Source organism: Chelonoidis abingdonii, chromosome 1 (assembly GCF_003597395.2).
Source record: "Chelonoidis abingdonii isolate Lonesome George chromosome 1, CheloAbing_2.0, whole genome shotgun sequence".
In the NCBI taxonomy this organism is placed as follows: Eukaryota; Metazoa; Chordata; order Testudines; family Testudinidae; genus Chelonoidis; species Chelonoidis abingdonii.
In genome coordinates, this window is record NC_133769.1 from 293,128,400 (window position 1) to 293,155,319 (window position 26,920).

The window sequence follows — 26,920 nt, forward strand, 5'->3', positions numbered from 1 at the left end:
CAGCTGCAGCATGGCTCTGGTGGGGTCTGAGCTCCTCCCCGCTCAGAGCTGCATGGTAAGGGGGCGAGGCTGCAAGCTCCAGCAGGGACAGAGAGCAGGGGTGGGGTCCCGGGGTGGTGGTTGTGGGGGTCTCTGGGGGACGGTCAGGGGACAAGGAGCAGGATGGGTCGGAGATTCTGAGGGGGGTGGGCAGTTGAGGGGCAGGAAGTGGATGGGGGTTGGATAGGGGGCAGGGCAAGGCTGTTTGGGAGGCACATCCTTCCCTACCCTAAAGCCAGGAGGGGTAAGGAATGGTGTCCCTAGTCTCTGTTTGTCAGAGGGTGGAAATGGATGGCAGGAGAGAAATCACTTGATCATTACCTGTTAGGTTCACTCCCTCTGAGGCACTTGGCATTGGCTGTTGTTGGTCGACAGGATACTGGGCTGGATGGACCTTTGGTTTGACCCAGGATGGCTGTTCTTATGCTCTAACCTAAATGAACCCAAAGTTATGGAGACAGATATGAGTCAAGGAACCCAGCAGAGTATCAGAAACCTGGAAAAATCTCTGACTGGATGGGCTCAGGCATTTGGTCACAAGCTGAGGTGGTTCAAAAGTTTCAGATTTTTTTAAGCAGAAGATTTTTATTGTTATTATTTATTATCTTTAAACAATCAAACACAGCAAGCAGCAAATATTTGGCCACACACTTCTGAAACCCCAAACCATATTCAGGTTTTGGCAGACTAATTTCAACTTTTCAATTAAAAAAACAACAACAAATTTTGAAGGAAAGCAGACATTGTCCGTGATTTTTTTCTGCTTTTTAAAAACCCCTAGTTTTGGATCCAAAAAAAGTTTTGTTGGAAAATATTTGTCCAACTCTTTTAATGAGCTTTAATGCCTTTAATGCTGAGAACTAGTGATACCTTGTAAGGAAGTTTTCTCAAAACTGGGTTTGTGCCAAGATATGTAAGGTTTATTTTTCCCAGGGCCTCCCGTGAGGGGGAGCAAGTCGTACGATTTGCCCTGGGCCCTGCAGGGGCCCCCATGAGAATATAGTATTGTATAGTATTGCAATTTTTTTTTTGGAAGGGGCCCCTGAAATTGCTTTGCCCCAGGCCCCCTGAATCCTCAGGGTGGCCCTGCTAGTCTGTTTTATCTATGAAGCTTTTGAATTTAGTTGTGAATTAGAAATCCAGTGAAGAGGTCAAGCCTGGGGGTATCTAGTACTAATGGTGCTGCTGGAAATTTGAATTGGGAAGTCCCTTCCTGCAGAGTTTCACTTCCAGAAAGGAAGAGAGCACCTTGTCTTGGTCTCAAACAACTCAGTTCCCAATCTAATGCTCAGAGCATCATTGATGGGATTTGAAGAAGTCATATTCAGCCCTCCTCCTCAGGGAGGCTTGCTGGGACTCAGGGCCTTTGAAGATTGGGAAAATCGCATAAGTGCAAACTTAAGGGAAACAAATAAGACAAAATGCTTCCTTTTTACAATAAAATAAATGATTTGACAAAGTGATTCATAAACCTGGATATTTCCGAAGGTGAGATTTGCTGTCTAGAGAATATAGTTATTTAAATCGTTATTCAGCAAAGCACTTAAGCCTGTGAGTAGCATATTGCATTGCTATAGCCCAGCTTGGGGATGACAGAGACATGTACTACTGAGGCTAGGTCAACTTCTGCAACGATGGGTCATCTCTTTGCCAGCCAGAAATGATGAAAAGTGTTCAACGTGGACACTGCTGTGTGAAAGGGTAGTGTCAACAAGTAATGCAGGAGCACTCCTAAACTACTGTCTATATTGATCAGTTGTGGCTGTGTGCCTTCAGCTGAAAGAGACTGTTCTGCAGCGTCCAACTCTTCCCAGTGCTTTCTTCTGCCCACCCGTCTTGTTCAGGTTCAGCTTCAGCCAGCTGTGCTTCAGGCATGGGTTGATCTCAGCCAAGTGGAGGGTCAGTTCTGTGACAGTGACGTTATTTGAAGTGAAGAAAAGATAGTGTCACCTGCATAACGTAAGGATTGGGCTCGTTTTTCCAAATCCTGGAAAGAGGAATTTAATGCAGGAATAACCCTCTAATTGTGCTAGTGAGCATTTCTCAATGAATTTATAAAAAATAAATTCTGTATAAATATGACTTTCATATTTCCAGTATATTAACTGTTTATGACTGGGTTTGCCTCTGCAGCATCCCTTCATGCCTATCAGGGCATGACTCGCCCAGGTGCAGGTCTCTATTGGTAAGTCGCTATCTCTTGCGAGGTCTAAGGTAGTGGTGCTTTAGCTCAGGGGTCAAATCACACCAGTTCTACCACTCCCAGAAAGTATTAAGGTACAGAAAAAAATCAGGATAAAAAACAGCTCAAAACAGGTCGTTCAATGAGTATTCTATGTGATCCTGCTGTTCTGTTCAGGGCTTGCCTTCAAGTAGTCCATACTTTATTTGGTCCCCCAGCAACCTGTTGTCCCTTCTAGGAGAAGGCTCATCTGACTGACAGGCTTGCTTACACTCTGGGTTGCAACCAGGCTTCTCTCACATCAGGAGAAGTGGAGCTCTGCCCTCCTTCCTCATCAGCCCAGAATTGGGGTCTCCTCCTTTTAAGTCCCCTCTTTATGCCTGACATCTGCTGAAGGTTTAGGGAGGTGGGGCCAGATGGATCTACACGCTCTTATAACACTCTTGTTGCCATTGTGGGGCCTATCTGCCTCATCAAACTTTTCTATTTTGATGAATCAATATTAGGTATTATTTATAATTTAAAAAATATATTCTCAAAGTAGAGAGATAAACAAAAAATATATAGTATAGACTTTGAATAAACTTACATTAATAAGATCAACCTGATATTTCATTTCTGAATCTGACCCAGTACATGTTTTCCATCCCCCAATGGTAATGTTTTGCGAGTCAATGAAGGTGTTTGACATGCTGGAAATACCTTAGTATTACTCTGTTACCCATAAGATCTCACGTGGATTGGACATTTCAATTCCTGATGGTTTTCTGCTGGTGGGAAAACAAGCCTATGGCAAATATGTGGTAGCTTTCATAAATGTTTACAAGTTTTTAAAATTCTGAAACCCTAGTTTTATGAAGATAGCTAGTTTTTGGTTGGAAAGAGACACAACTCTGTGTTTTCTTTCTGTCAGTTCTCATCAGTCTGAGGCCTGGACTACACTATAAAGTTAGGTTAATGTAAACTATCTTGTATTTGTGCATGTGTTTACACTTAAATTTTTCTCCAACCAATGCAAACTCTCCATTACATTGTCATAGTAACACCAGCTCCATGAGCCACATTGAGCAATGGTTGAATTACTGAGGTCAGTACAGAGTAACTGTAGATGCTGAGTTATTTATGTTGATTTTTCCAGTCCTCCAGCAGCAGTCCCACAATGCCTGACAATGACTGCTGTGATCACAATTGTTAACTCCACTGCCTAGGGGTAATGGAGATTGGAAGCCACTCCCCCCTTTAAAGCCCAGCACATTTTTGAAATGGTTTTTCCTGGTTGTTCATCTTGGCAAGCCCCACCTGTAGTTGCTCTCCATTGTCGTGTGCAACTGCCCAGTTAAGCACGCCAGCTACACAATTCAGATGCACTCCAGTCTGGAGTAGACAGTAGATTTTGGATCTCCTGGTCTGGTGGGAAGAAGAGACTGTTCAAGCACAGTTACAGGCCAGCTGTAGAAATTTGGATATCTATGAGCACATTCCACAGGGAATGTAGGAGAAGAGGTACAACGGGGAGCAGCAGAGGTGCTATCTGAAAGCAAAGGAACCGCAGCAGGCATATCAGAAGGCCAAAGAGGACAACTGATCCAGTACCAAGCCTCAGATCTGCCTCTTTTGCAAAGAGCTCCATGCGATACTTTGTGGAGACCCCACCACTACCTGCATACACCATGGATACCTCCGAGGAGCCCGAGTCAAAGGTACCTGGCATGAACAACAAGGATTGAGGTAGAGCAAGAAGATGGGGGACATGTGACTGGGGGGCTCCATTATGCTTTGAGCCAGAGCCTGCCTGAGACTCCACCACAGTCTAGTCAGTCCTGGCAGTCGAGCATGGGTGATCCCAAAGCACGGGAAGGAATCTTTGGTGAGTGTGTAAGTTTATTTCCCATTGCAGTGATGGCATCCCCAGCTTAGCAGGACACAGCTATCAACTTTTCATTAATTCACAACAAAGAGAGAGAGAGTTGTTATCTGCTTTTTCTTCCCCTGTAGAGTTAGGCCAGGGCATCCCGGAGCAGTTTATGTACACAGATGTCTCTGAAATCCTTCTGAGAGCTCTTGATGAAACTTCCATGGAGGTCCTCTGCAATCCTCTCCCAAAGGTTTCTTCCTCCACAGTAGGACACTTTTTTCTCCATGCCAGTTGGCTATAACTTTGGCAGGCAGCATTGCAGTAAACAGTCTAGCAGCATATGGGCCCGGGTACCTTTGGGACACCAGCAGCAGCTCTGCCCTTTGTGCCTTTGTTACCTTGAGGAATGAGATACCAGCTGAAATTACCATCACCTATGGAAAATGGTGCTGTATTCAGCGGCACTGACTTATACTCACATATAGTTTAATGCATTTCCCTCACTCCTAGCAGGCCATATTCAGCATGGCTGGTGCTGTGAGTTGCACCGTGCACAATCACTCTGAAGCACAAGTGTCAGTAATCAAGTCTTGTTTAAAACTTTAGGGGAGCAAGGGAAGGGAGTTCTGAATCTAACTTTCAATTTACATTCAGACTATACAGACAATGGTACCTCTTTGTGTTTTATCTGCATTTATGGCTGTTGCGGTCTTGAGGGGTTCCCACTCTATACCTTTGGAATGCCTGATACAGATGAGGAGGAGAAAGAAGAGGACTTGGAGTGACATGTTCAGTGAGATCCTGCAAGCCAGTGCTGCATCATCCTCCATGAGCAGAGGGCTTGGAGGATGAATATTGCAGACTGTTTGGGGAGGAAAAGAGCAGAAAGGCCCAGGAGTCTCGCCAGGAAAAGGAGTAGGAGATGCATCAGGGCATAATGGGCAGGGGCGGCTCTAGGTATTTTGCCGCCCCAAGCACAGCAGGCAGGCTACCTTCGGCGGCTTGCTTGTGGGAGGTTCCCGGTCCTGCGGCTTTGGTAGTGCGCCTGCAGGAGGTCCGCCGAAACCATGAGACCAGCGGACCCTCTGCAGGCATGCCGCCGCAGGCAACCTGCCTGCCGCCCTTGCGGCTACCGGCAGAATGCCCTCTGTGGCTTGCTGCCCTAGGCACGCGCTTGGAGCGCTGGTGCCTGGAGCTGCCTGTGATAATGGGGCTTCTCTGGCTGCAGACTTTTGTGGGCCTACAATCCTGTGCTTGCCTTCATTTGCAGGCCATGGAGTACTACAAAGTCCAGCACCTCCCTACAGCCACCCTGCACATTTCACGTGGCATCAGGGGCTGCATCCCTATCCCTACCACTCTACACAGGGGGACATTAAGGGCAATGACAGCTTCAGATACAGTAACCTGTAAGAGCCGCAGTTAATGTATGTGTAACTAAAATGGACATGAATGTTTCTTCCTCTTATTTAACCTCTGTTCCATAAATTTATTAAGGTTTTAATGTATTTGCTTTTAAATTGAACAGAATTTCTTAAGGTGTTTTCATTAGTCAATAAAACTGTATTGTTTGGTAAATAGCTCATCTTTATTGATTCCCAACATATACTGCGTAATGTCTGGTGGTAGTGAAAGTACCCATTTACTTGTTGTTGTATACTGTGATACAGCTTATAGGATCAATGACAAACACAGGAAGCACCACAACATTAATTGCTGCATTGTCAGTATTATATTCATAGATGTGCACCAAGCACCATGCAGTTCCTAACAGCCTCCAAACTGTAGGGCTAGGTGAAGCACAGTACACCACAATGCATTACTGTGGCTCGCAGTTAGTGTTCTTTCAAAGCCTCCCTAAGCTGTTTAGCTCCACATTGAGCTGTTTTGATAGCCCGTGTGTCTGGCTGTTCAAACTCCTCCACCTCAGTGGTAACTCCCCCCCGCTTTTCTTCACATGTATTGTGCAGGAGGCAGTAGGCAGCTGTAACTGTTCTGATATATTGGTTACTGAGATTCAGTCTAGTGGATAAACAGCATCAGCGAACCTTCAGTCTGCCAAAAGAACATCCAGCTGCCATTCCTCTGAGCCATTAGGCAAATCTATCTTTGATGCTGTTAAGTTGGTCAGTGTGCAGCTTCATGAGCTGGGGAGTAAGGGGTAGGCTAGGTGCCCCAGGATCACTATTGGCATTTCTACAACACCAATGTTAATCCATTGGCTGGAAAAGAAAGTACCTGCTTGTAATTTTCTGAACCGTCCTCTATTCTTAAAGATGTGTGCGTCATGCACCTTCCCCAACTGGCCAATGCCGATGTTGGTGAAACATTCCTGGTGTTCTGACAGTGCTTGCATAACCATAGAAAAATAGCCCTTTCTGTTTGATGTACTATGTTACAAGTGGTCTGGTGCCAGAATAGGGATATGCGTGCCATCTATTGCTCCAGCACAGTTTGGGAACCCCATTGCTGCAAACCCATCCATTGTGTCCTGCACATTGTTGAGAGTCATGGTCCTGCATAGCAGGAGATGATTAATGGCCCTGCACCCTTGCATGACAGTCGCCCTGCCAGTGGACTTTCCAACTCCCAAACAATTTTCCACTGACCGGTACCAATCTGGCATTGCAAGTTTCCAGAGTACGATCACCACTCCGCTGTCAAGTGCAGCTCTCATTCTGGTGTCTCTGCGCTGTAGGGCTGGGTAACCTCAGCAAACAGATCTAGGAATGTGGCCTTGCACATCTGAAAGTCCTGCAGCCACTGCTCTTCATCCCAAGCCTGCGTTACGATGCGATCCCACTGGCCAGTATTTATTTCTTTGGCCTAGAACCAGCGCTCCACCATTTGCCGCTGCTCTATGAATGCCACCATCAATCTGTCCTCCAGGAAATCATCATGTTCCCTGTGGCTCTTCTTGTGGCTCTGCAGATACTGGAGGTTCATGTATCCAATGCTTGCAGTGCTCATGACAATAGCCTCCATGCTTCTCTGAGAGATGGTGGACCATGACAAGTCCTTTGTGGGTGGAATTTTCAAAATAAGTATGAAAATTATGTGATAGAGATGGTATTGGAGAAAGTTGCATGATGGGAACTTGACTCTGCAGTTCGAGTCACCTCCTTTGCTACTTGTTTATGCCCCACCACACATTGCCAAAACTTCCCAAAAAATAGTGTGCTGGACTGTGGTGAGTTGCACACTGCGTTACCTGCATTGAAACAAGCACTCCTAGTGAGTACGTGCAGTCCCGATGTACATGCACAAGTGATATGGTAACTGCTGCAGCTTTGTGCAAATGTAACATTCATTAGCAAAAGTTTGTAGTGTAGACCTGGCCTGAGACTGACGTTTCATGTTTGTTAGAGACTTTGCTCTGTGATTATACAGAAAGCCCTTGGTCATTTAAGGGTCTTAGATCAAACAAATAATGTTGTTCTTATTTCCAATCTTCTTATTTTGTGCTTCAGGTTTTTTGCTGGTACTAAAAACCATATTTGCAAAATGATACTGCATGTAAGTGCTCCTGTTTGGACTTTTCACATCACGTTCCATTTACTACTTAAAACAAAACAAGTATTTCATAGCAACCTTATTTAAACCTGGAAGAATAAATTGTCTTCAAAAATCCAGGAAGTGTTTCTTGGTGGTAATATAATTGACAAAATGAGTGTATTATGGATTTGTAAGTGGTGTGATTTTTTTGTTGGTACTTTTACGAGAGTTGCATGTTCTCAGCACATCTGACAATCAGGCCATTTTATGACAGGATTACTAGAGGCATGTCTACACTGCACACTAAGCCAGGGTCTGAGGGACCTGGACTTGTAGACTCAGTGTTTCTAAGCCCATGCTTGAGCATCTGCACTGCATTATAAACTTGGGTTTACAATTGCTAGACCTGGGTGTCTCAGCCATGCTAAACCATCCATACTGCACTATGCAGACATTCTGACCCAGGTCTGTGACTTGAGGTGTGTCCACATTGCAATACGACAATGCTTGAACCCGAAGTGCAGCGGGACTTGGTCTCTGACTCTTTCCCTCCCCACACCCCGCAGGCCAGGTCCTGAGTGTTTGCTAACCTGCGTCAAGCTGATCTGTGTGTAGATGGAAGATGGGTTTGGCCTCAAACCTGAATGAGAGCCCAGGCTCAGTGTGCAGTGTAGATATACTGTCTGAGTTTGAAATTGCAATTTGATGTGTGGCTTTTCATTTCCAGTTCAAATCCAGACCAAGTCATACGTAATCAACATTTTTATCTTTTAATATCTCTATGATGGCTTGTGTGAATTGAAGTGGTAGCAGGTATCCACATTGCAGCTAATCCTAATTGGCACCAATCTCACTGGACAGGCCAATGAAGTAGAAGCCAAACTCGAACAGCTTAATGGGACAAAATCGGAGGGCCCCAATAATCTTCATCCAAGAATATTAAAGGAACTGGCACATGAAATTCCAGGCCCATTAGCAAGAATTTTTAATGAATCAGTAAACTCAGGGGTTGTACTGTACGACTGGAGAATTGCTAACGTAGTTCCTATTTTTAAGAAAGGGAAAAAAGGTGATCTGAGTAACTATAGGCCTGTTAGTTTGACATCTGTAGTATGTAAGGTCTTGGAAAAAATTTTGAAGGAGAAAGTAGTTAAGGACATTGAGGTCAATGGTAATTGAGACAAAATACAACATGGTTTTACAAAAGGTAGATCGTGCCAAACCAACCTGATCTCCTTCTTTGAGAAGGTAACAGATTTTTTTAGAGAAAGGAAACGCAGTGGATCTAATTTACCTCGATTTCCGTAAGGCATTTGACAAAGATTGGGATCAATATGAAAACTGAAAGGTGGATAAGGAACTAGTTAAAGGGGAGACTACAACGGGTTGTACTGAAAGGTGAACTGTCAGGCTGGAAGGATGTTACTAGTGGAGTTCCTCAGGGATCAGTTTTGGGACCAATCTTATTTAACCTTTTTATTACTGACCTTGGCACAACAAAAAATGGGAATGTGCTAATAAGTTTGCGGATGACACAAGCTGGGAGGTATTGCCAACACAGAGAAGGACCGGGATATCATACAGGAAAGATCTGATGACCTGTTAAACTGGAGTAATAGTAATAGGATGAAATTAATAGTGAAAAGTGCAAGGTCATGCATTTAGGGATTAATACAAGAATTTTAGTTTAAATTGGGGACACATCAGTTGGAAGTAACAGAGGAGGAGAAGGACTTGGAGTATTGGTTGATCACAGGATGACTATGAGCTGCCAATGTGATATGGCCGTTGAAAAAAGCTAATGCGGTTTTAGGATGCATCAGGCGAGGTATTTCCAGCAAGATAATAAGGAGGTGTTAGTACCGTTATACAAGGCACTGGTGAGACCTCATCTGGAATACTGTGTGCAGTTCTGGTCTCCCATGTTTAAGAAGATGAATTCAAACTGGAACAGGTTCAGAGATGGGCTACTAGGATGATCGAGGAATGGAAAACCTGTTTATGAAAAGGAGACTCAAAGAGCTTGGCTTGTTTAGCCTAACCAAAAGAAGGCTGAGGGGGGATATGATTGCTCTTTATAAATAATCGAGGGATTACAAAATATTAGGGGAGGAGAGGAATTATTTAAGCTAGTACCAATGTGGACACAAGAACAAATGGATATAAACTGGACTACTAGGAAGTTTAGACTTGAAATTAGACAAAGGTTTCTAACCATTAGAGGAGTGAAGTTTCTGGAACAGCCTTCCAAGGGGAGTAGTGGGGGCAAAAGACATATCTGGCTTCAAGACTAAGCTTGATAAGTTATGGAGGGGATGAATGATGATGGATAGCCTAATTTGGGCAATTGATCTTTGATTATCAGCAGGTAAGTATGCCCAATGGTCTGTGATGGGATGTGGATGGGATGGGATCTGAGTTACTGCAGAGAATTCTTTCCTGGGTGCTGGCTGGTGAGTCTTGCCCACATGCTCAGGGTTTAGCTGATTGCCATATTTGGGGTTGGGAAGGAATTTTCCTCAGGGCAGATTGGCAGAGACCCTGGAGGGGGTTTTTCGCCTTCCTCTGCAGCATGGAGCACAGGTCACTTGCTGGAGGATTCTCTGCAGCTTAAGGTCTTCAAACCATGATTTGAGGACTTTAATAACTCAGGCACAGGTTAGGGGTTTGTTACAGAAGTGGATGGGTGAGATTGTGTGGCCTGCTTTGTGCAGGAGGTCAGACTAGATGATCATAATGGTCCCTTCTGAGCTTAAAGTCTATGAGTCTATGAGGTCAAGGACTGAATATATGCCCTGGAGAATTAATTCCTTGTTCATCCTTAAAGTGTGTGGACTGATGCACAACCATGGGGCAGTATTGTGGGAAACCTGATTGCTGGGGTTTGTGATGTGCTCACACTGTCTGTTGAGGACTTGGGCCAACCAGGAACATTTTCATGAGCCTTCAATCTGACGTACAAAGAGAATGAAAAAAGACTGGCATTTCTAAAGGTGAAAGGGAACTAACAATTCAGTGCTCAGTAAATTGAGTAAACATGCATAGGGAAATATATAAGCAACAGCAATCATTCATCATTGTTAATGAAGGAACCTTTTCACCAGGCTGGGGGGAGAGGGGGAATTGTATATGATTTAATAATGTAAAACAAATGCAGCTATGATTAGTAAGATAGCTACACTTAAGCAGTTTGGAAAAACACATCCCTGTTCTCATTATTGCCATAGCCAGAGTGAGCTAATAGGACTTCCAGCATTCACTGGTAACATGAAGCTAGGCTGCACTGTAGGATGTTTGTGTAGCAACGTAACTGAGGTGAAAATACAGAGAACTGGAAACAATTACAGGTCAAAGGAGATTTCCTTTTGAGGGACACCCTATGAAGCTTTGAAATACTGTAATATGTAATGTAACGGTTTTGTGACTGAGTCCTTTCTCAGTCAGGTTAGATAACCATGCCATGTGTATACTTTTAGGACACAGAAAACCTGGCTCAGGTGTCCAGTATTTGGACGTTGGCACAGAATGAGGCTGCTAGGAAGTCAAAGGCATCTCCCTACAGTGTGCAATTCAAAATAAAATTAAATTAAAAAAAAATAAAATTAGACATTGCTCAATGCTCACTGGCTCAGTTGTAAGTCAAAGAAAATTTGCCTCATGAAATGGAAATTCTGAAGCAATTCAAATAATGCCAAAGGAGATTAAACAAAAAAGACACCCTCCAAGGTACATCAAAGATAGCACAAATATTCTTCAGTAGTTAGAACACTCCAAGCCTACAGAATTTAATTAAATGTAGTGAGATAATTGTATCTAGAGAATTTGCAACCATTTGTGACTCAGATTAATGTTAATTTGGAACTTACATTTATTTTATTTCTAAAAAAGATTGGATTAAAAGTTAATAAGTTACATAGATTTGGTGCTTAATGACTGGGATGTTTATGGGTTTCATTAACGTTTACTATCTTTGCATCTTTTCCAGGTTCTCATATAGAGAGGCTGTTCAGTATGTTTAAACCTGATAGCTATGTTAATGTATGTATAGCAGTAATGAAATACTGGGTTATGGCTTAAAAATGAATAAATTATATTCGCTGTCACTATTGGAGAGACAGCATCAGTTTGAAAAAAAATCAAGTTATAACAGATTACTTGTACTAGCTGTCTGACAACAGAGTTAGTCTTGAATTCACGCGGCTTACCTTATTAAAGGGGACATATGAAAGTAAAAGTCCATTCCAGTTATATGCATGTATTCTGGCAAGAGGTTTTAAGACAGGAGTTGGCAACCTCTGGCACGCGACTCGCCAGGGTAACTACCCTGGCAGGCCGGGCCAGTTTGTTTACCTGCTGCGTTGGCAGGTTCGGCCGACCGCGGCTCTCACTGGCCGTGGTTTGCCGTCCCAGGCCAATGGGGGCGGTGGGAAGCGCAGCAGGTGAGGGATGTGCTGGCCATGGCTTCCCGCCACCCTCATTGGCCTGGGATTGCGAACTGCAGTGAGAGGGAGCCGTGATCGGTCGAACCTGCCAATGCAGCAGGTAAACAAACTGGCATGGCCTACCAGAGTGCTTACCCTGGCAAGCTGCGTGTCAGCGGTTGCCGACTCCTGATTTAAGGCATAGTGTCAAGAAATTAAAGGCCACAGTTTGGGATTCTTTCTTTTTTTTAAAGGTTTTTTAAAGGCTTTACAGAAATTAGACTATACTTTGCAAAATTGACTGGATTTTTATATTCTATCTAATCTGAAGAAGTGAAGAAAATAAAACTGTTTTGTTTGTTTCTTTTTATGTCATATAATTTTTTCCCGATGGCTTAATGCTGAACTATGAAATTTTTTTACCACATGTAGTGGGAGCTGCAATTGGCTGAACCTGCCGATGCGGCAGGTAAACAAAGTGGCTCGGCCCGACAGGGTGTTTACCATGGCGAGCCGTGTGCCAGAGGTTGCCAACCCCTGTTCTAGTGAATGAGTTTTACTAGCAAGAAACTTGCCTTAAACAGCAAATATTAATCAAATCTTGCAGAATATTTTAAATCATTTTGAAATCAAAATTGTAGGTACTTGAAATGGACATCTGCTAAAGAGTTACTCCATCCAATCATGCAGTATAAATTTATCATGTGACCTATTGTCCATGCAAAGAAGCTTAAATTTTGAACACTTGAGTAACTACTCAGAAATTGAATTGACAGAAAAATATGAACTAAAACATCAATTAATTGAAAAGCACGAGACACAACTTAGTATTTGAAATATTCAGCCTGGTTTATTTAAAATATTGAAAAACACAGTGCTTTTCCAATGTTTCACCACAGAGTAAATCCCTGTGTTTTTGCAAAAGTAGGCAATAAAAGTTCAGAAACAAAAATAAAACATTGAAGAAGTTACATCTGTTCAGTGCCCATTTCCTAATTCATTCAGAATTATTGATTTTTTTTTTTTCAGGATTGAAGTGGACCGAGGAATGAATGGATGACTGAGTATTCTTATGAAGAGGAAAGCCATAAAAGTTTGTTGACAATTTTACAGCCATATGCATTATAAATATTACTGGTAGCATCAGAGATACATATTTTCTTTAAAAGCACATTAAGTGAAGTATTAATGTTCTGAACTTCATGTTCCTGTTGTCTGTCAAACGAGGTTCTGTTGGCAAATAATTTATACGGGGTTTAATGATACACTTTCTGATACTTTTAAAAAATTAAGTTTTCAAAAGAAAACAGAAAATTAAGTGAAAGTATTCAGTTGGAAATGCTTATTGTTATTTGAAAAGTATGTTTTGGGATAAATTCTGTGCTGGTTTAAGTCTCATGCAATTCCATTGACAGGAAGGGTTGAATGGCATGAGATTCCAGGGTGTTTCTTCTTTACGTCCACAACATTGAAGTAATTGTTAAATGGAGGATATCTTCCGTTACAGATTCTAGTTATGCAGTTTAATGCATTGTTGGATGAATGCAATGATGAGTTGGATGAATGCCAAACTGATAAGTGCAGTATGAGAAACTGAATAGAATAGGATATCTTAGTTAGATACTTGGCGCTTTTTGATCTTTCTCTGGAGTATCGTCTTTTAAAAGTAGAGTGGGTGTTTCTGCAGCATCAATTTCCCGTGGTTATAAGGGAACAGGTACTGGTGGGCCTGAGTAATTCACTGTCCTTAATTTGCATGCTTTATAAAATGATTAATTTCAGTATGTTTTGAAATCTTTCTCTGTCCTCTGAGGTAATGGCTACTAATGCTTAGCTGTGATACTACTTTAACCAGTGTCCCTTCAAGGCTGCTTAAAGGAAACTGTCTTTGCTTCCCTGTCTGCATAGAGTAAATACATTGTAATGGCAAATACAATCAGCAGTACCATGATTTGGAGTACAGCCACTCATTTAAGAAGAGCATTTTGAAAGATCTAATGATTACGGTCAGGTGGTGTAAAACAGATTTAAGCAAAGCTTTCCTCATTCTCATGCGTTCCGATTACAGAAACAAAACTAAGTTTTCCCTGGAAGTGCAATACCTGTGGGAAGCACGAGTTTTCATTCTGTGCATTGTCCCAAAGTGGTTCACCATGGCAACGAGACCTTTACTCTCCTGAGGTCATTTGGATGAAGATGCTAATTTATTTAGATAGACAAGGTGGGTGAGTAAGGCCTCCAAGGTAACCAGGAAGTGGGACTCCAGCAACCACTTTCTCCCTGCGGGCAGCTTCACCCGATTCGCCGACTGGCTGTTCATACACCGCGCCCGACTGAATTGCATCCCTCTCAATGGAGCCGTCTGCCACAGGAACCAGGACAAGTGCTGCAGGAAGTGCTGGTACGTCACCGAGACCCTGCCCCACATCCTGTGCAGCTTCAAACCCCACTCCGGTGCCTGGCAGCTGTGCCACAACACCATCCAGGACCGCCTAGTGAAGGCCATCGCCCCGTGCCTGGGAGAGATCGCCATCAACCGCGCTGTCCCCGGCACCGAAAGCCCGCTGCGCCCGGGCATTGTCGTCACAGACAAGGATCAGAAAAAGATCATCCTCGTCGATGTGACAATCCCGTTTGAGAATAGGACCATGGCCTTCCGTGAAACCTGAGCCCGCAAACTTGAAAAATACGCTCCCCTGGCCGACACCCTGCAGACAAAGGGCTATGAAGTATACACCGACGCTCTGATCGTTGGGGCCCTGGGCGCTTGGGACCCCTGTAACGAGCATGTACTGAGGACCTGTGGGGTAGGCCATCGCTACGCGCGGCTCATGTGACGTCTAATGGTCTCGAACACTATTCGGTGGTCCCGGGACATTTATACAGAGCACATCACCGGCCACTCCCAATACCGAGAATGAGTCGGCGTGACTTCGCGCATCCACAATGAGGAAGAGATCTGAAGACTTCCTCTGTTGGACCTTATCCCCTGAAGCCACCAAACCGAACTGGACTCCACCATATGAAGGTCATCCTATCGTCATTACTCGGCCCACTTATTTATACCTATGATTGCCTGTAATTCCTGTATGAGTGATGTACCCTCACTGCTTGCTGACTGTACCTTGTTTCATCCACCTTAAACCCCTCCATTGGGGATACTGCAGACTGTATGTGTTATGCGCTATTCAATATCAAAATACTAACATCCCCCTATACTCTGTTTGGTATCCCTGATGACTAATAACTAAATTTTCAACACTCCGTATCACCTATTTTTAAACATTTCTTAATAAAATTTTTTACTGGCACAAATTTGGTCGGTGAGAGAGACAAGCTTTCGCACTACACGGAACTCTTCTTCAAGTCTGGGAAAGGTATGCAGAGTGTGAAGTGGCCACTTCACCTTGAATGGTCCCTTAGAATGCGCATTAACTACTTATGCTAAATTATATGTTCCATCTTGTGCTTAGCTGTGACACTGAGCACTTTTCCCTAACCTGAAGAAGAGTTCTGTGTAGCTTGAAAGCTCAACTTGTGAGATCTGTCTCAGCTCAACTTCCTAACTTTTCTATGACTCTTCTCTGATACCAGTGTCTATTGGATGGAAGGAAACCCACACAGCTGGGGAACCAGTGTTTGAATGTTACAAACTTCTTGGCTAACTCAGATGTAGAGGAGGGAAAAACTAATGCTATTAAACTGCACTTCTTGGTAGACTTACATATTCCTGAAATGCAGCGAATAGATATCTTAAAGACAGACTACAGAGCCTCTTTTGATTGCCAAGAGAGCTAGCAAAGACCCCTTTACTTATATGTAAACAAGCTGGAGTTCCTGTTGGTCTGGAAAGTTCTCAATGTGTTACAGATGAAACAGGATACTTACACACCTATTTTGCCAGGTCTGTTCAGACAATCGTGCTGCAGTGTCTCTTACCATACAAATAGAGGAAGAACAAAGTCAGACTAGATCAGAGATCGGCAACCTTTGTCATGCAGCTTGCCAGGGTAAGCACCCTTGCGGGCTGGGCTGGTTTATTTACCTGCCATCTCTGCAGGTTTGGCTGCTCCAAATCAATGGGGCTGCAAGAAGCTGCGGCCAGCACATCCCTTGGCCCGTGCTGTTTCCTGCAGCCCTCATTGGCTTGGAGCAGTGAACCGTGGCCAGTGGGAGCCGTGATTGGCCAAACCTATGGACACAGCAGGTAAACAAACCAGCCTGGCCCGCCAGGGAGCTTACCCTGGCATGCTGCGTGTCAAAGGTTGCCGATCCCTGGACTAGGTTATCGTGATGGGCATTAGAATTAGGAAGTTATGTCAGGGCAGAAAGTCTAATTGCTCGTCACATCCCAGAGACAGAGAAAGTTATGGCCAATATTTTGAGAGGGAGAAGGGCCACCTTGTGCTTTTGGTGCTGGAGTCTTCTGTGGTGAACTCAAGAAATGACTTGCCACCATTTACCTTCATAAAACTGAAATGTTCCTAAGTTTCTTGGCTAAAAGTGCAGTGGGGAGAGATGCATTTTCATCCTTCTGGTGGTATCTGCAATTCCTTTCCCTATTTTTCCTCTGTCTGGTTCTCTGCAAAGTGTTAGCAAAGGTAATGAGGAACTGCAGAGCATGGTGATGTCTAGGTGCGTCCAAGTCATAGTTTTTCTCTCTCATACAATTCAGGTTACACTTCCCAGTAGTCTTGGGGAAGTTGATAACTGATCTAGATATATATGTATGAGGGACGAAGACAGTGAATTATGATTATTGCATGTTGTCTGTCTGGCAACCTATGCAAAATGAAGGATTCCACAACCAGACTGCTAAACTTCTGCGTTCAAACTAGAAAAATGCAATGACTAAATCATACAATTGTTTTCATACAGACTTTGTTGTATGGACAAATTCAATGCCTGGGAGTAAAAATTCTCTTTCTGGAGCTAAGAATGGTTCTGGACAATTTAAGCAACAAAGAGGCAGGTGGTACTTTTACTGCCACTATTAAAATCTAAGGGTGCAATTCTGGCTTCATTGAGATCAGTGGGGCTAGGATTTCATCTTAAGCCTCTAGTTTGGCTTCTTTTTTCCCCTACAGGGAAAGCCATCAGACAGTTAAAAGGCCACTTAAAACCAAATATAACTTCTCTTTGGAACATTAATATTCTGGTATATCATTAGCATCATAGTGATGGAGATCATACAAGAATTTTGATAGATAAATCTGTGCCTTAAAGACTGTTTGTCACAGGTCATGTTGTGCCAATTCATTTTGGTTTGTGTCTTTTCTCCAAAAGCTAAAAGTTAAAAAGAATTAACTGCTCCGTCCACAGATCCAGCTGATTGCAGCTCCCACTGGCCACGGTTCACTGCTCCAGGCCAATGGGAGCTGCTGGAAGCGGTGCAGGACGAGGGACTTACTGGCCGCCACTTCCAACAGCCCTCACTGGCCTGCAGCGGCAAACCGCGGCCAGTGGGAGCCGCAATTGGCCGGAGCTGCAGATGGAGCAGGTAAACAAACTGGTCCGGCCCGCCGGGGGCTTTCCCTACACAAGTGGCAACTCCAATTTGAGAAACACTGCTTTAACAGATGTCTCCTTAAGGATTTGAACACGGACGTCAGAGTTTTAAAACTTAATTCTTTTTAACTTTTAGCTTCTGGAGAAAAGACACAAACCAAAATGAATAGGCACAATATGACCTGTGACAAACAGTCTTTAAGGTGCAGATTTATCTATCAAAATTCTTGTATGATCCCCATCACTGTGGTATCCTGAGTATCTCCAGAAGTTGTAATGAAAGGTACTATATAAAGCCACTCAATTCTATTACGCAGTTGACCACTTAAAGTCTGGTTGTTCACAAAACACACACAATCTCTAAAACTAACGAAACTATAAGATACAGAATTTTTTTTTCAGTGATCAATTGTCAAAAATGCATTTGAGTTTTGCTGAGATGTCCCTCTAAGCTTCACGTTTTCATACTATGTGTTCATTGAATTTAGAGCACATCCTTTTACCAGGATTCCAGTACCAGTGTGATGGGGTGTTTGATTACTGTCACACACTGACCTCCCTGCATCCACAATCACGGTTTTCCTAGAAAGGAAGTGACTGCTCTGAATAGTCTCTGTCATCTTTAACTTCATCCATTGGAATATAACTATGACTAGAATATAGAAAGGATAAAGTATATGAATCTCAGAAGTGTATTCTAGTGCTGGGCATCAATCCACTATCCTTTTTCAGTTGTGTTCCTTGCAGTTTACATCATGCTAAAGCAAAGAGACTGTAGTTTGATGCTTTCTTTGTCATAATTCATTAGGAATATAAAAATCTAGGATAAAACAGCTAAAGAAATTAGCACATAAATTGAATGACAGTCAGATTCAGGGCATACTGAGACCAAGAACTCCTATAAATCTCTCTTGGTGCTCAGTGTTTATTAGGATTAGTCCATTAAAGATCAAAAATTTGATATTTTAAAACACTGCTCTTTATTTAAAAATATTTATAATGCACAGTTTACATCCAGTTTGTCAACCATGATCAGATATTGAATAGCTGCTGGAGCACAACCATAGGCTTATGGCTCATTAGCTTTAACTTGTGATACATACTTTATACAGGGGAACCCATGAGGATGAGAGGCAACTGAATTTTCCAAATCTGATCCTCAATAAAGAGTAGAGCAATAGAGATTTTCTTTCTTATTCTATGTCAAGGGCAGGTTATCTGTTGTATCTTCTTCTGCTGCCTCTTTCTTTTGGGCTGCTGGAATAGTGTATGCTCTGACAGATGCACATCCAGAATAGTACAGCTTCTCTGTGCTCAATCATCATTGGATTCAGCTTTGAGCCAGCTCAGGTTGGATGCAGTCAGGGTGGATTTGGAACTGATTCTGATTGCTGAAAAATTGCTGGGGGCAGGTCCAAAAATGATGTACTCCAAGTAGTAAAAACATTTAAGATGTCTGCAATGAGCCCTTTCTGCTTCACACGCTTTCATTTCATTTGAACTGATTCCGTTTCCCCTTGACATTGTAAAATTAATGAATGCTTTCTGGGAAGATTTCAGCCTTCCTATTAGCCTTTGTGCCTAACAGCAGTATAAAACCTATTCTATACCACTTTTTCAGTTTCTGCTCTGCCGTTGCTTTCATAGTCTAAATGGTTTCTTGTTTATGGGTCTTGATTTTGGCTCTCTTCCATTCAGTTTGCAACTATTTTGGTGTGTTTACTCAGTGCTCCTCAGCAGCTGGCCGAGGGCGGGATTCCAAAGCGTACATACTTTGATGAACTGTTCTTGTGTGTATGTAAGTCTAGGCCTGGAGTCTTATTTGGTAGGTGGTTTGTGAACTGACCTCTTTTAGACCAGGTGGAGTTACAGTGATGTGATTTGGCTCTTTCTGTTGAGGAGCTCCCAAACAGGGTTGTAGCTATTGTATTCAAAATAGTCACATCTTAGAAACAAATATATCCAATGTATTTGTTGAAAGGCTATTTTATAAATGTGTCTATGCAGTACTAGATATCCGTGGTCACTCTGACAAAACTTCAGGAAGCAGTGGGTGGAGATTGGCACTAAAATAAGCTGATTTTTCCCTAGTTAATGGTTGGCCTGCTGAGAAAAATACAACCCCTTTTTAATAAAAGCTGCTCATCTGAGAGGTACATAACTGCCCAGGGGAATTTCTTCAGAATCGGGAGCAGCCTCTTGGCTGAGTGGCCCAAAAAAATTATGTGGGCTAGCATCTGTAAAGAGTTCCTTTCAGTTGGGAAAGGCCCTGCGATATTTTTGGTGCATAGACTTTGCAGTAGTTCTTAAATTTAACTTGCCTTTACCAAAAGGTACTTTGGAAGAGGAAGAATTGAGAATCACGGAAACATACAGGAGCTTCAGTATTGTTTTGAATGAAAGCTGCAGAAAGAAAAAAAATGATATGGTCACATTTTACAATAGGAAGTTTCAAAAAAAGGTACTAATTTAGATTTAATGTAGAATTGGCAGAATGACCAAATATTGTTTACTGATTAACATTAGGTAACTTTTTAATAATATATATGCTACCGAAATACAAAATGTCATTGTAAAATAAATACAGCTTTTTTTTTTTGTCAGGGTCATTGCTCCATGAAAAACAATTGTTAATGGTAATGAGTCCTGGATGAGCAAAGTTTTAGTATCTGTCTCTTCACACCTGCACACTCATTAATAATACGCTTGTGCTTAAACTGTTTTTAAAAGTTTATAGGTGTGTTCTTAATGTCATAGGCTACATTGGTAATGACATCTATAGTTAAGGTTGCCTGCCACTTCCTATTCCAAGACTCTGTTTTCAGTTTCTTATAATGTTCCCAAACTTAAACCATTCTGGCTGGTATCTGCCCCAAACTGCAGTGTTTGGAGAAAGTTTTTCCTAAAATGGTTCAACTACTTCTGAGAATGAGATTAGGGAAAAAATAGTATTTTGCTTTGCTGGGAGGTAGATAGCATAAACTTGAACCGAGAAAAGAACATGACCCACTTCAACTGCCTCTGGTTCATCCATCAAATGCAGTTCTTATGGTGAGCAGCTCTCTATTCATTAGTTCATAGCTTATCTTGGCAGGGGCAAGCTTTCGAGAAGGGTGCAGAACTGATTGGGATATGAATCGCTGCAAGAGTACTGCGCCTAGGGCCACATTGGATGCATCTGCTTCCATTATAGATGGACAAGTCAGGTTAGGGTGTGCCAGAATCAGGGCCATAGTGAAGGAGACCTTTATCTGGTCAAAAGCAAATTGGGCTTGGGCAACCAAGCGAATAGCGTGGCTTTGCAGAGGAGTGAAGTCAGGGGAGTTATTAATTGGGAGAAGTTTGCAATGAATCTTCTATAAAAATTTGCAAAGCCCAGGAAGTATTGAAATTCCTGGAGGGTTCAAGGTGCTGTGCACTTGCAGATGGCTTCCACCTTTTGCGGATCCTTGTGGATTCCCTCTGGGAAGATGTTGTACCCCAAAAATTCAATGGTGGCCTAGTTCAAGGTTTACTTTTCCAATTTGATGTACAACCATGACTCATCAGACATGGTGGTAGTGCTGCTCTGCATTCTTGGAAAATACTAGTTTGTTGTTGAGAGAGATAATCATGTACTGGTCCAGGGTATCCCTGAAGACATCATTTCTGACATGTTGAAATGTTGCAGGGGCATTGGTTAAATCAAGTTTTTGTCATACCAATATCAGTATGAAAAGCGGTTTTCTATTCATCCACAGGATTTACGTGCACTAGATTATATGCCTCCCAAAGATCTAGTTTCATGAAGATCCTGGAGGTCCTCAGGTGGTCCAGCAATTCTGAAATAAGGGCAAAGCATACCGGTTACAAATAGTCACTTGGTTCAAGGTGCAATAGTCTATGTAGAGGCATAGTGACCCATTCTTCTTCACAAAGAGGATTGGTGTCCCCATTGGACAGATAGATTACTGAATGAAGCCCTTGGCACGGTTCTCCTGGATATATCCACATTGCACCTCCAGCTCTGATTCAGATATAGAGTATATCCACCCATCCATAGGGTGTCTTTGTCCTGAGCTGTAGATCTGTTGGGCAGTTGTAATCTAGTTGGAGGGTAATGAGTCTGCATTTTTCCTTTCGAACACATCCAGTTAGTTGCGGTACTTGTCAGGGAAGGCTGAGGTTCTGGCCTGGAGCCACTCCCTTCTGGCTAGTCCCTGGTGCCCATATTTCCACTTCTGAGGGTGTCCTCTCATCTTGGAGCCCCTGGTATCCTGTGGGTTGGTTGCTTCATTGGAGACATGTTTTCTGGCAGTACTGGCAGGATAAGCTAATGCTCCTTTGCCACAAAGAGATACATGGATAATGCCGCTCTAACTGAGTATGCCAAGAATTATCAGGAAGAATGGGGAGTGGATCACATTGAAGCATGTTGTTTTTCGGTTCCCTTCCATTACAGCCTCTAAGGGGATGATCTCTCGAGTCACTGGTCCTGATGATAAAGGTGAGCCATCAGTCATCTCCACCAGGTCCAGTGTGGGTTTCAGCTGGAAAGGGATCTGGAGAGTTTTGCCTATTGCAGAGCCCCAGAGTCTCTCATTGCTAGTTGGGAGATCTGCTGTGCCTGCCCCAAGACCTACAACTGCGGTAGCAACTGGCAATGCAGAAAGACACCATGGTTCCTAGGTCGGGTTCTGCTTGGGATGGGCGTGGGGGTAGTTCTGGAGCATTGCGCTTTGGTAGTGTCCAGGATGTACTCTCTTTACTGGGTCTGGTCTGGTTTGTTTCCCATGTTCTTCTGAGCTGGGTAGGAGGCAAGGATATGTCCAGGTCCTACCCAGTAAAAACATGGGTTCAGCTGTTGGTGACTCTTTCTTTTCTCTGTGGTCCGAGGTCTGCAGTCCAGGTTGATCTGCATGGCTCTTAGTGTGGAGGATGAGCATGGGGGTGTCGGTCAGCTGTCCGTTCCTCTGTCCATTCATGCAGCCAAAAGTCAATGCGCAGGGTGAGGTCAATAAAGTCCTCTAGGTGGGTGGGGTTTTCAATGTGGGCTAGCTTGCTTTTTACCTTGTTATTGAGCCCACACCAGAATTGATAAAGTTGGGCTATCTCATTCCATCAGAAATGAGTGGTATAGGAGGTGGCTGGCCCTTGTCTCTGGCAAAGCTTCCAGATGGCAGCCTTTGCAGAGTGGATGCAGTGCAGATCATCAAAGATGATCTCAAAGACTTGCTTTCTGCAGCTCCCATTCACCAGGAATGGCGAATGTAACAAAATGTCTTGCAGCTCGCCAGCTCATTACTCTGAAGGGCCATGTGCTGAAGGTTGCTGACCCCTGGACTAGTTGCTCACAGAGGGTCTGTGCCTCGAGTGTGCACTGTGTAGCATGGGTCTGTAGAGCGAGGTTCTTCACCTGCACACAGGTGACTTAGTCCTGTGGCTCCTGGACCCTCAGGGAGCTGCTGGTTAGAGGGTGGCCCACCCCTGCCATTATCTGTGGGAGGAGTGGGATAGATTACAGGGGACTGAGGGGCAAAGGTGGTCAGAGCAAACTGTCATGACCAGGATATGGGCAGTCAGTCCTAGTGTTTGGAGCAGAAGATGTGAATCAGATTACGTCAGGTACCAGGAGGTCAGGGTCCAAGACAGGCCAATGGGCAAACCGAGAGTCAGGATGCAGGCAGGATCAGGAGATCAGGGTCCGGTGCCAGGTTGCAGACAGCAATCAAATAACGAAGTCAAGGACAAAGCCCAGGGTTGGAAGCTGGAATCTATCACAAGCAGGGTCTGGAGCAGAGAGGTAGTCTGTTGTTGCTCAGAAAGCCCCCTTCCTGGTTTCCTCGTTTAAGTACTACTACCGTACAATCAGTGGACTTTGAGAGGCCACCACTCAGGTCATGCTGGGCAGTACTTCCTGCCAAGCCCAGCCTCACAGGGTCCTCCCATGAACTCCTAATCTAAGCCTCTTATGGCAATGCGGCAGTGTCAGTGGCCCATGGTCCCAGGTTCCAGCCCTGAAGTTTCTTACATGTGAAAGGGAACATTCTTTTCTGAGAGGCTGTTGCCTTATATCGATCTGCCAGTTATTTGTTTAAGTTCAGTTTGATGCTAGGCCACTGCAGCCCTGATTGCTACAGTCAGCTGTGATGGACATCTAGACATTACTAGAATGTAAACAAAAGCTTTAACACTCAAACTTTACATGTAAAAATGCAGTGGAGATCTTCGTAGAGTACAAATTTATATATATTTTACAGTATTAGTATTGCCAAACCTTACACTCAAAAATAATGATTAGTTTAAAATTAATATATCAACAAATTGCCATTATTTTTTATCTGCCTGCTCATTTTTCCACTTTTAGAAGGAAGACACAAACCCCAAATACAGTATGCTTCCTGTAGTAGACTCTATGACACTTAAAACTACATGGGTTTGGAGGAGTGCTTTTTAAAGAGTAGATTACAGAGAAAATATCCCTCTTGAGATTAGGAAACAGGAAGACTGCACTGGTTCTACTAAAATGAAAATTAATTTAGATGTGTGAGTAATCTTATTGACTGTAATAATTTCAATGGAACTGAGCTCATGTTTGCTGAGCTGTTTAGAGATTTACATAATGGATGAGATATAGAAGTGTGAGACAGCATGACAGTTTATTTTATTGCAGTGTGTAATTGAATGTTTGGCCATAATTGTGTGAACTCTGAAAAAAGCAAAGATTATCATTTGATATGAAAAAAGTAGTCAACAGAACATATGTATAATCTTGCACAAAAAGCCAAACCTTTTCTTTGTTTCAGCTTGATCTTTCAGTAGTTTCTGACTTAATTAGTTGAAGTTTGTAAAGCTCTCAGAAGTTGAAAACTGGGACGTATCTCAGTGTTAATATAGTAACTCCTCGCTTAAAGTCATCCTGGTTAACATTGTTTCGTTGTTACGTTGCTGATCAGTTGGAGAACATGCTAGTTTAAAGTTGCGTGATGGTCCCTTACAACATTGTTTGGTAGCTACCTGCTTTGTCCACTGCTTGCAGAAAGAGCAGCCTGTTGGAGCTAGCTGGTGGGGGCTTGGAACCAGGGTGGACCACCAGCCCCCCCCATCAGTTCCCCTCTCTCCTGAGTTCCCTGTGCAGCAGCCACCCAGCAGACTATCAATTGCTGGCAGTTCAGCTGTCCCACCCCCCACTGCTATGTGCTGCTCCTGCCCTTTGCCTTGGAGCTGCTCCCAGGAGCCTCCTGCTTGCTGGGCAGGGTGGGGGGGAGGATAAGGGAGGCTAATATCAGGGTATCCCCCTCCCTCCTGCTCCCCGCTTACCCCATCTCCATAGAGAAGGGGGGACACACAACAGGGCTCAGGATGGAGGGAGCTTACTAGCAGCAGCTGCTGTCTACTTAAAAAGGCAATGTACTTAGAGTGCGGTCAGCGTACTTAAAGGGGCAGTGCGCATCTCTCTCTCACCCACAGGGTGTGTGTCTCTGTCTCTGTCTGCCATGCTATCTCGCCTCCCTTCATTTGTTCTGCCTTGTGGAGTGTGAGGCTACATTAACAACGTGTTAACCCTTGAGCGCTCAGCCAAATGCTTGTTCATCATTTAGCGCTAAGGCATTCCCTGGGAAATATCCCACCCTCTTCTACCCTCTGACTCCACCACCACAACCAAGCTTCACAATCATCATTGCTGTGTACAGTATTAAATTGTTTGTTTAAAATGTATACTGTGCGTGTATATATAGTCTATAATGTGTATATAATATAGTCTTTTGTCTGGTGAAAAAAATTTCCCTGGAACCTCCCTCCCTCCCCCCTCATTTACATTAATTCTTATGGGGAAATTGGATTCGCTTAACATTGTTTCCCTTAAAGTCGCATTTTTCAGGAACATAACTACAACGGTAAGTGAGGAGTTACTCTGGTGTGACTTTTACAAAGTAAAAATGAAATATTTGCTAGTAGTTCTGTGGGTAAGTCGCATGCACCCCAGGAGCAGATCTGGTGGTCTTGACACCTATGGGTACATCCACACTCTGATAAAAGACCCACAAAACAGTTGTGGCTGGCTCAGGTCAGCTGACCTGTGAGGCAGGTGATCCTAAGAGCCTGAGTTCCAGTCCAAGCCAGAATGCCTACAATTCCACTTTTTAGCCTCATAGTCCAAACTCTGCGAGCCTGTCAGCTGACCCAGACTCTGAGACCTGGTGCCGCAGGTTTCTTATTGCAGTGTAGATGTACTGTATGTGTTTAAACATCATGCAAAACAATCATTAACTGGGCTAAATTGCTAATTACCAATTTTATTTACTACAGTTATAGCCTCAAAAGTATTAGGTGCCCTACATTATATATGGAAAGACCTGGTACCTGCCCTGAAGCAAAGGTAAGGTTGGGAGGGTTGCTGAATATTAAGGGGTTTGTGATGGGTGAAGATTCAGACCTTAATTTATTCAAACCAGTTCACTCCTCTCTAGTTTTTCTACATTAGTTGGTCAAGTGTGTTTCCTCTGCAGGATGGAAACTGGAGGATCAGAAGCATAGAAATAGTGCAAAAAAATTGTTTGTTCTTTCAGGTTCAAACAAGACCTTAGGCTGTTACTTTATTCTGAATCTTAATCTGCCATTGTTCTCTCATCCAAGCCAACTGTTTGTGCTTGTGTGGCTATTTAGCATTGTGACAGTGTATGCAAACCCCACACTGGAGAGCAAGCGGTTAAGGAACAGCTCTTGACTCAGTCAGATCCACCAAGTCACACCTGCCAAGCCTGTAAAAATTAGAGGCAGGGTTTCAAAAATGAAGCAGAGCAGCTCAGAGGCATGCAGAAAGTGGAAGAGAGCAGTTTGCTTCTCTGATCAGGAAGTGCTGCCCAGCAGCTCATTGCATAAGACCTGACAATGCAGACTTGCACAAATGTACAAAGGCTAGGCAGGTGGTGACTGTATGTGCAGGTCAGAGACTTGATTGAAGATTACTCTGTGAAGCGAAAGGAGATTAGGTAGGAAGTGGTCCCGGGGTGGCTGTTTAGCACTCCAAGGTTCAGAGTCCAGCAGCCTAGCATTGGGCTGTGCTCTGGGGCCCGGTGGACAGGCTGGGCCTCGGTTCCTGTATCCATTCCAAGAGGACGTTGCAACAACATGAGCCTTTTGGGGAGAACACAGCTGGAAAAGACCTTGACTGTTCAGCAGTCCAGACTTCAAAGTCCCCGTGCTAAAGGGAAGGACTAGAAACCCTTGGTGGCGGAGGGTGCAGAGAGAAAGGACTGTGTTTTTCAATAGCAAGATGGCCTGCCACCCCACCCTCTGAGCACTTTGTGACACAGTTGGTGGTTGCTCACCTTCTATAGGCACCTGTGCCTAAATGAAAAAGTTTACCTCAAGAAATTGGCTACATCCAAAATAGAGTGCTTTCTTAGTTTGTTGTTGGTGTGTATATGTGAGAGTGTA

General features: G+C 43.6%; 1 protein-coding gene across 2 annotated transcripts in view; it reads left to right on the top strand.

Moving 5' to 3' along the window:
* Window positions 1-26,920, top strand: part of KLF12 (KLF transcription factor 12) — a 369,879-nt gene that overhangs the window by 91,966 nt on the left and 250,993 nt on the right. For both annotated transcript variants that reach the window (XM_075061546.1, XM_075061547.1), the window contains exon 2: window positions 13,022-13,085. In XM_075061546.1, coding sequence (XP_074917647.1) covers window positions 13,065-13,085 — 21 coding nt within the window. In that variant the 5' untranslated portion in view covers window positions 13,022-13,064. The remainder of the gene's footprint in view (window positions 1-13,021; window positions 13,086-26,920) is intronic.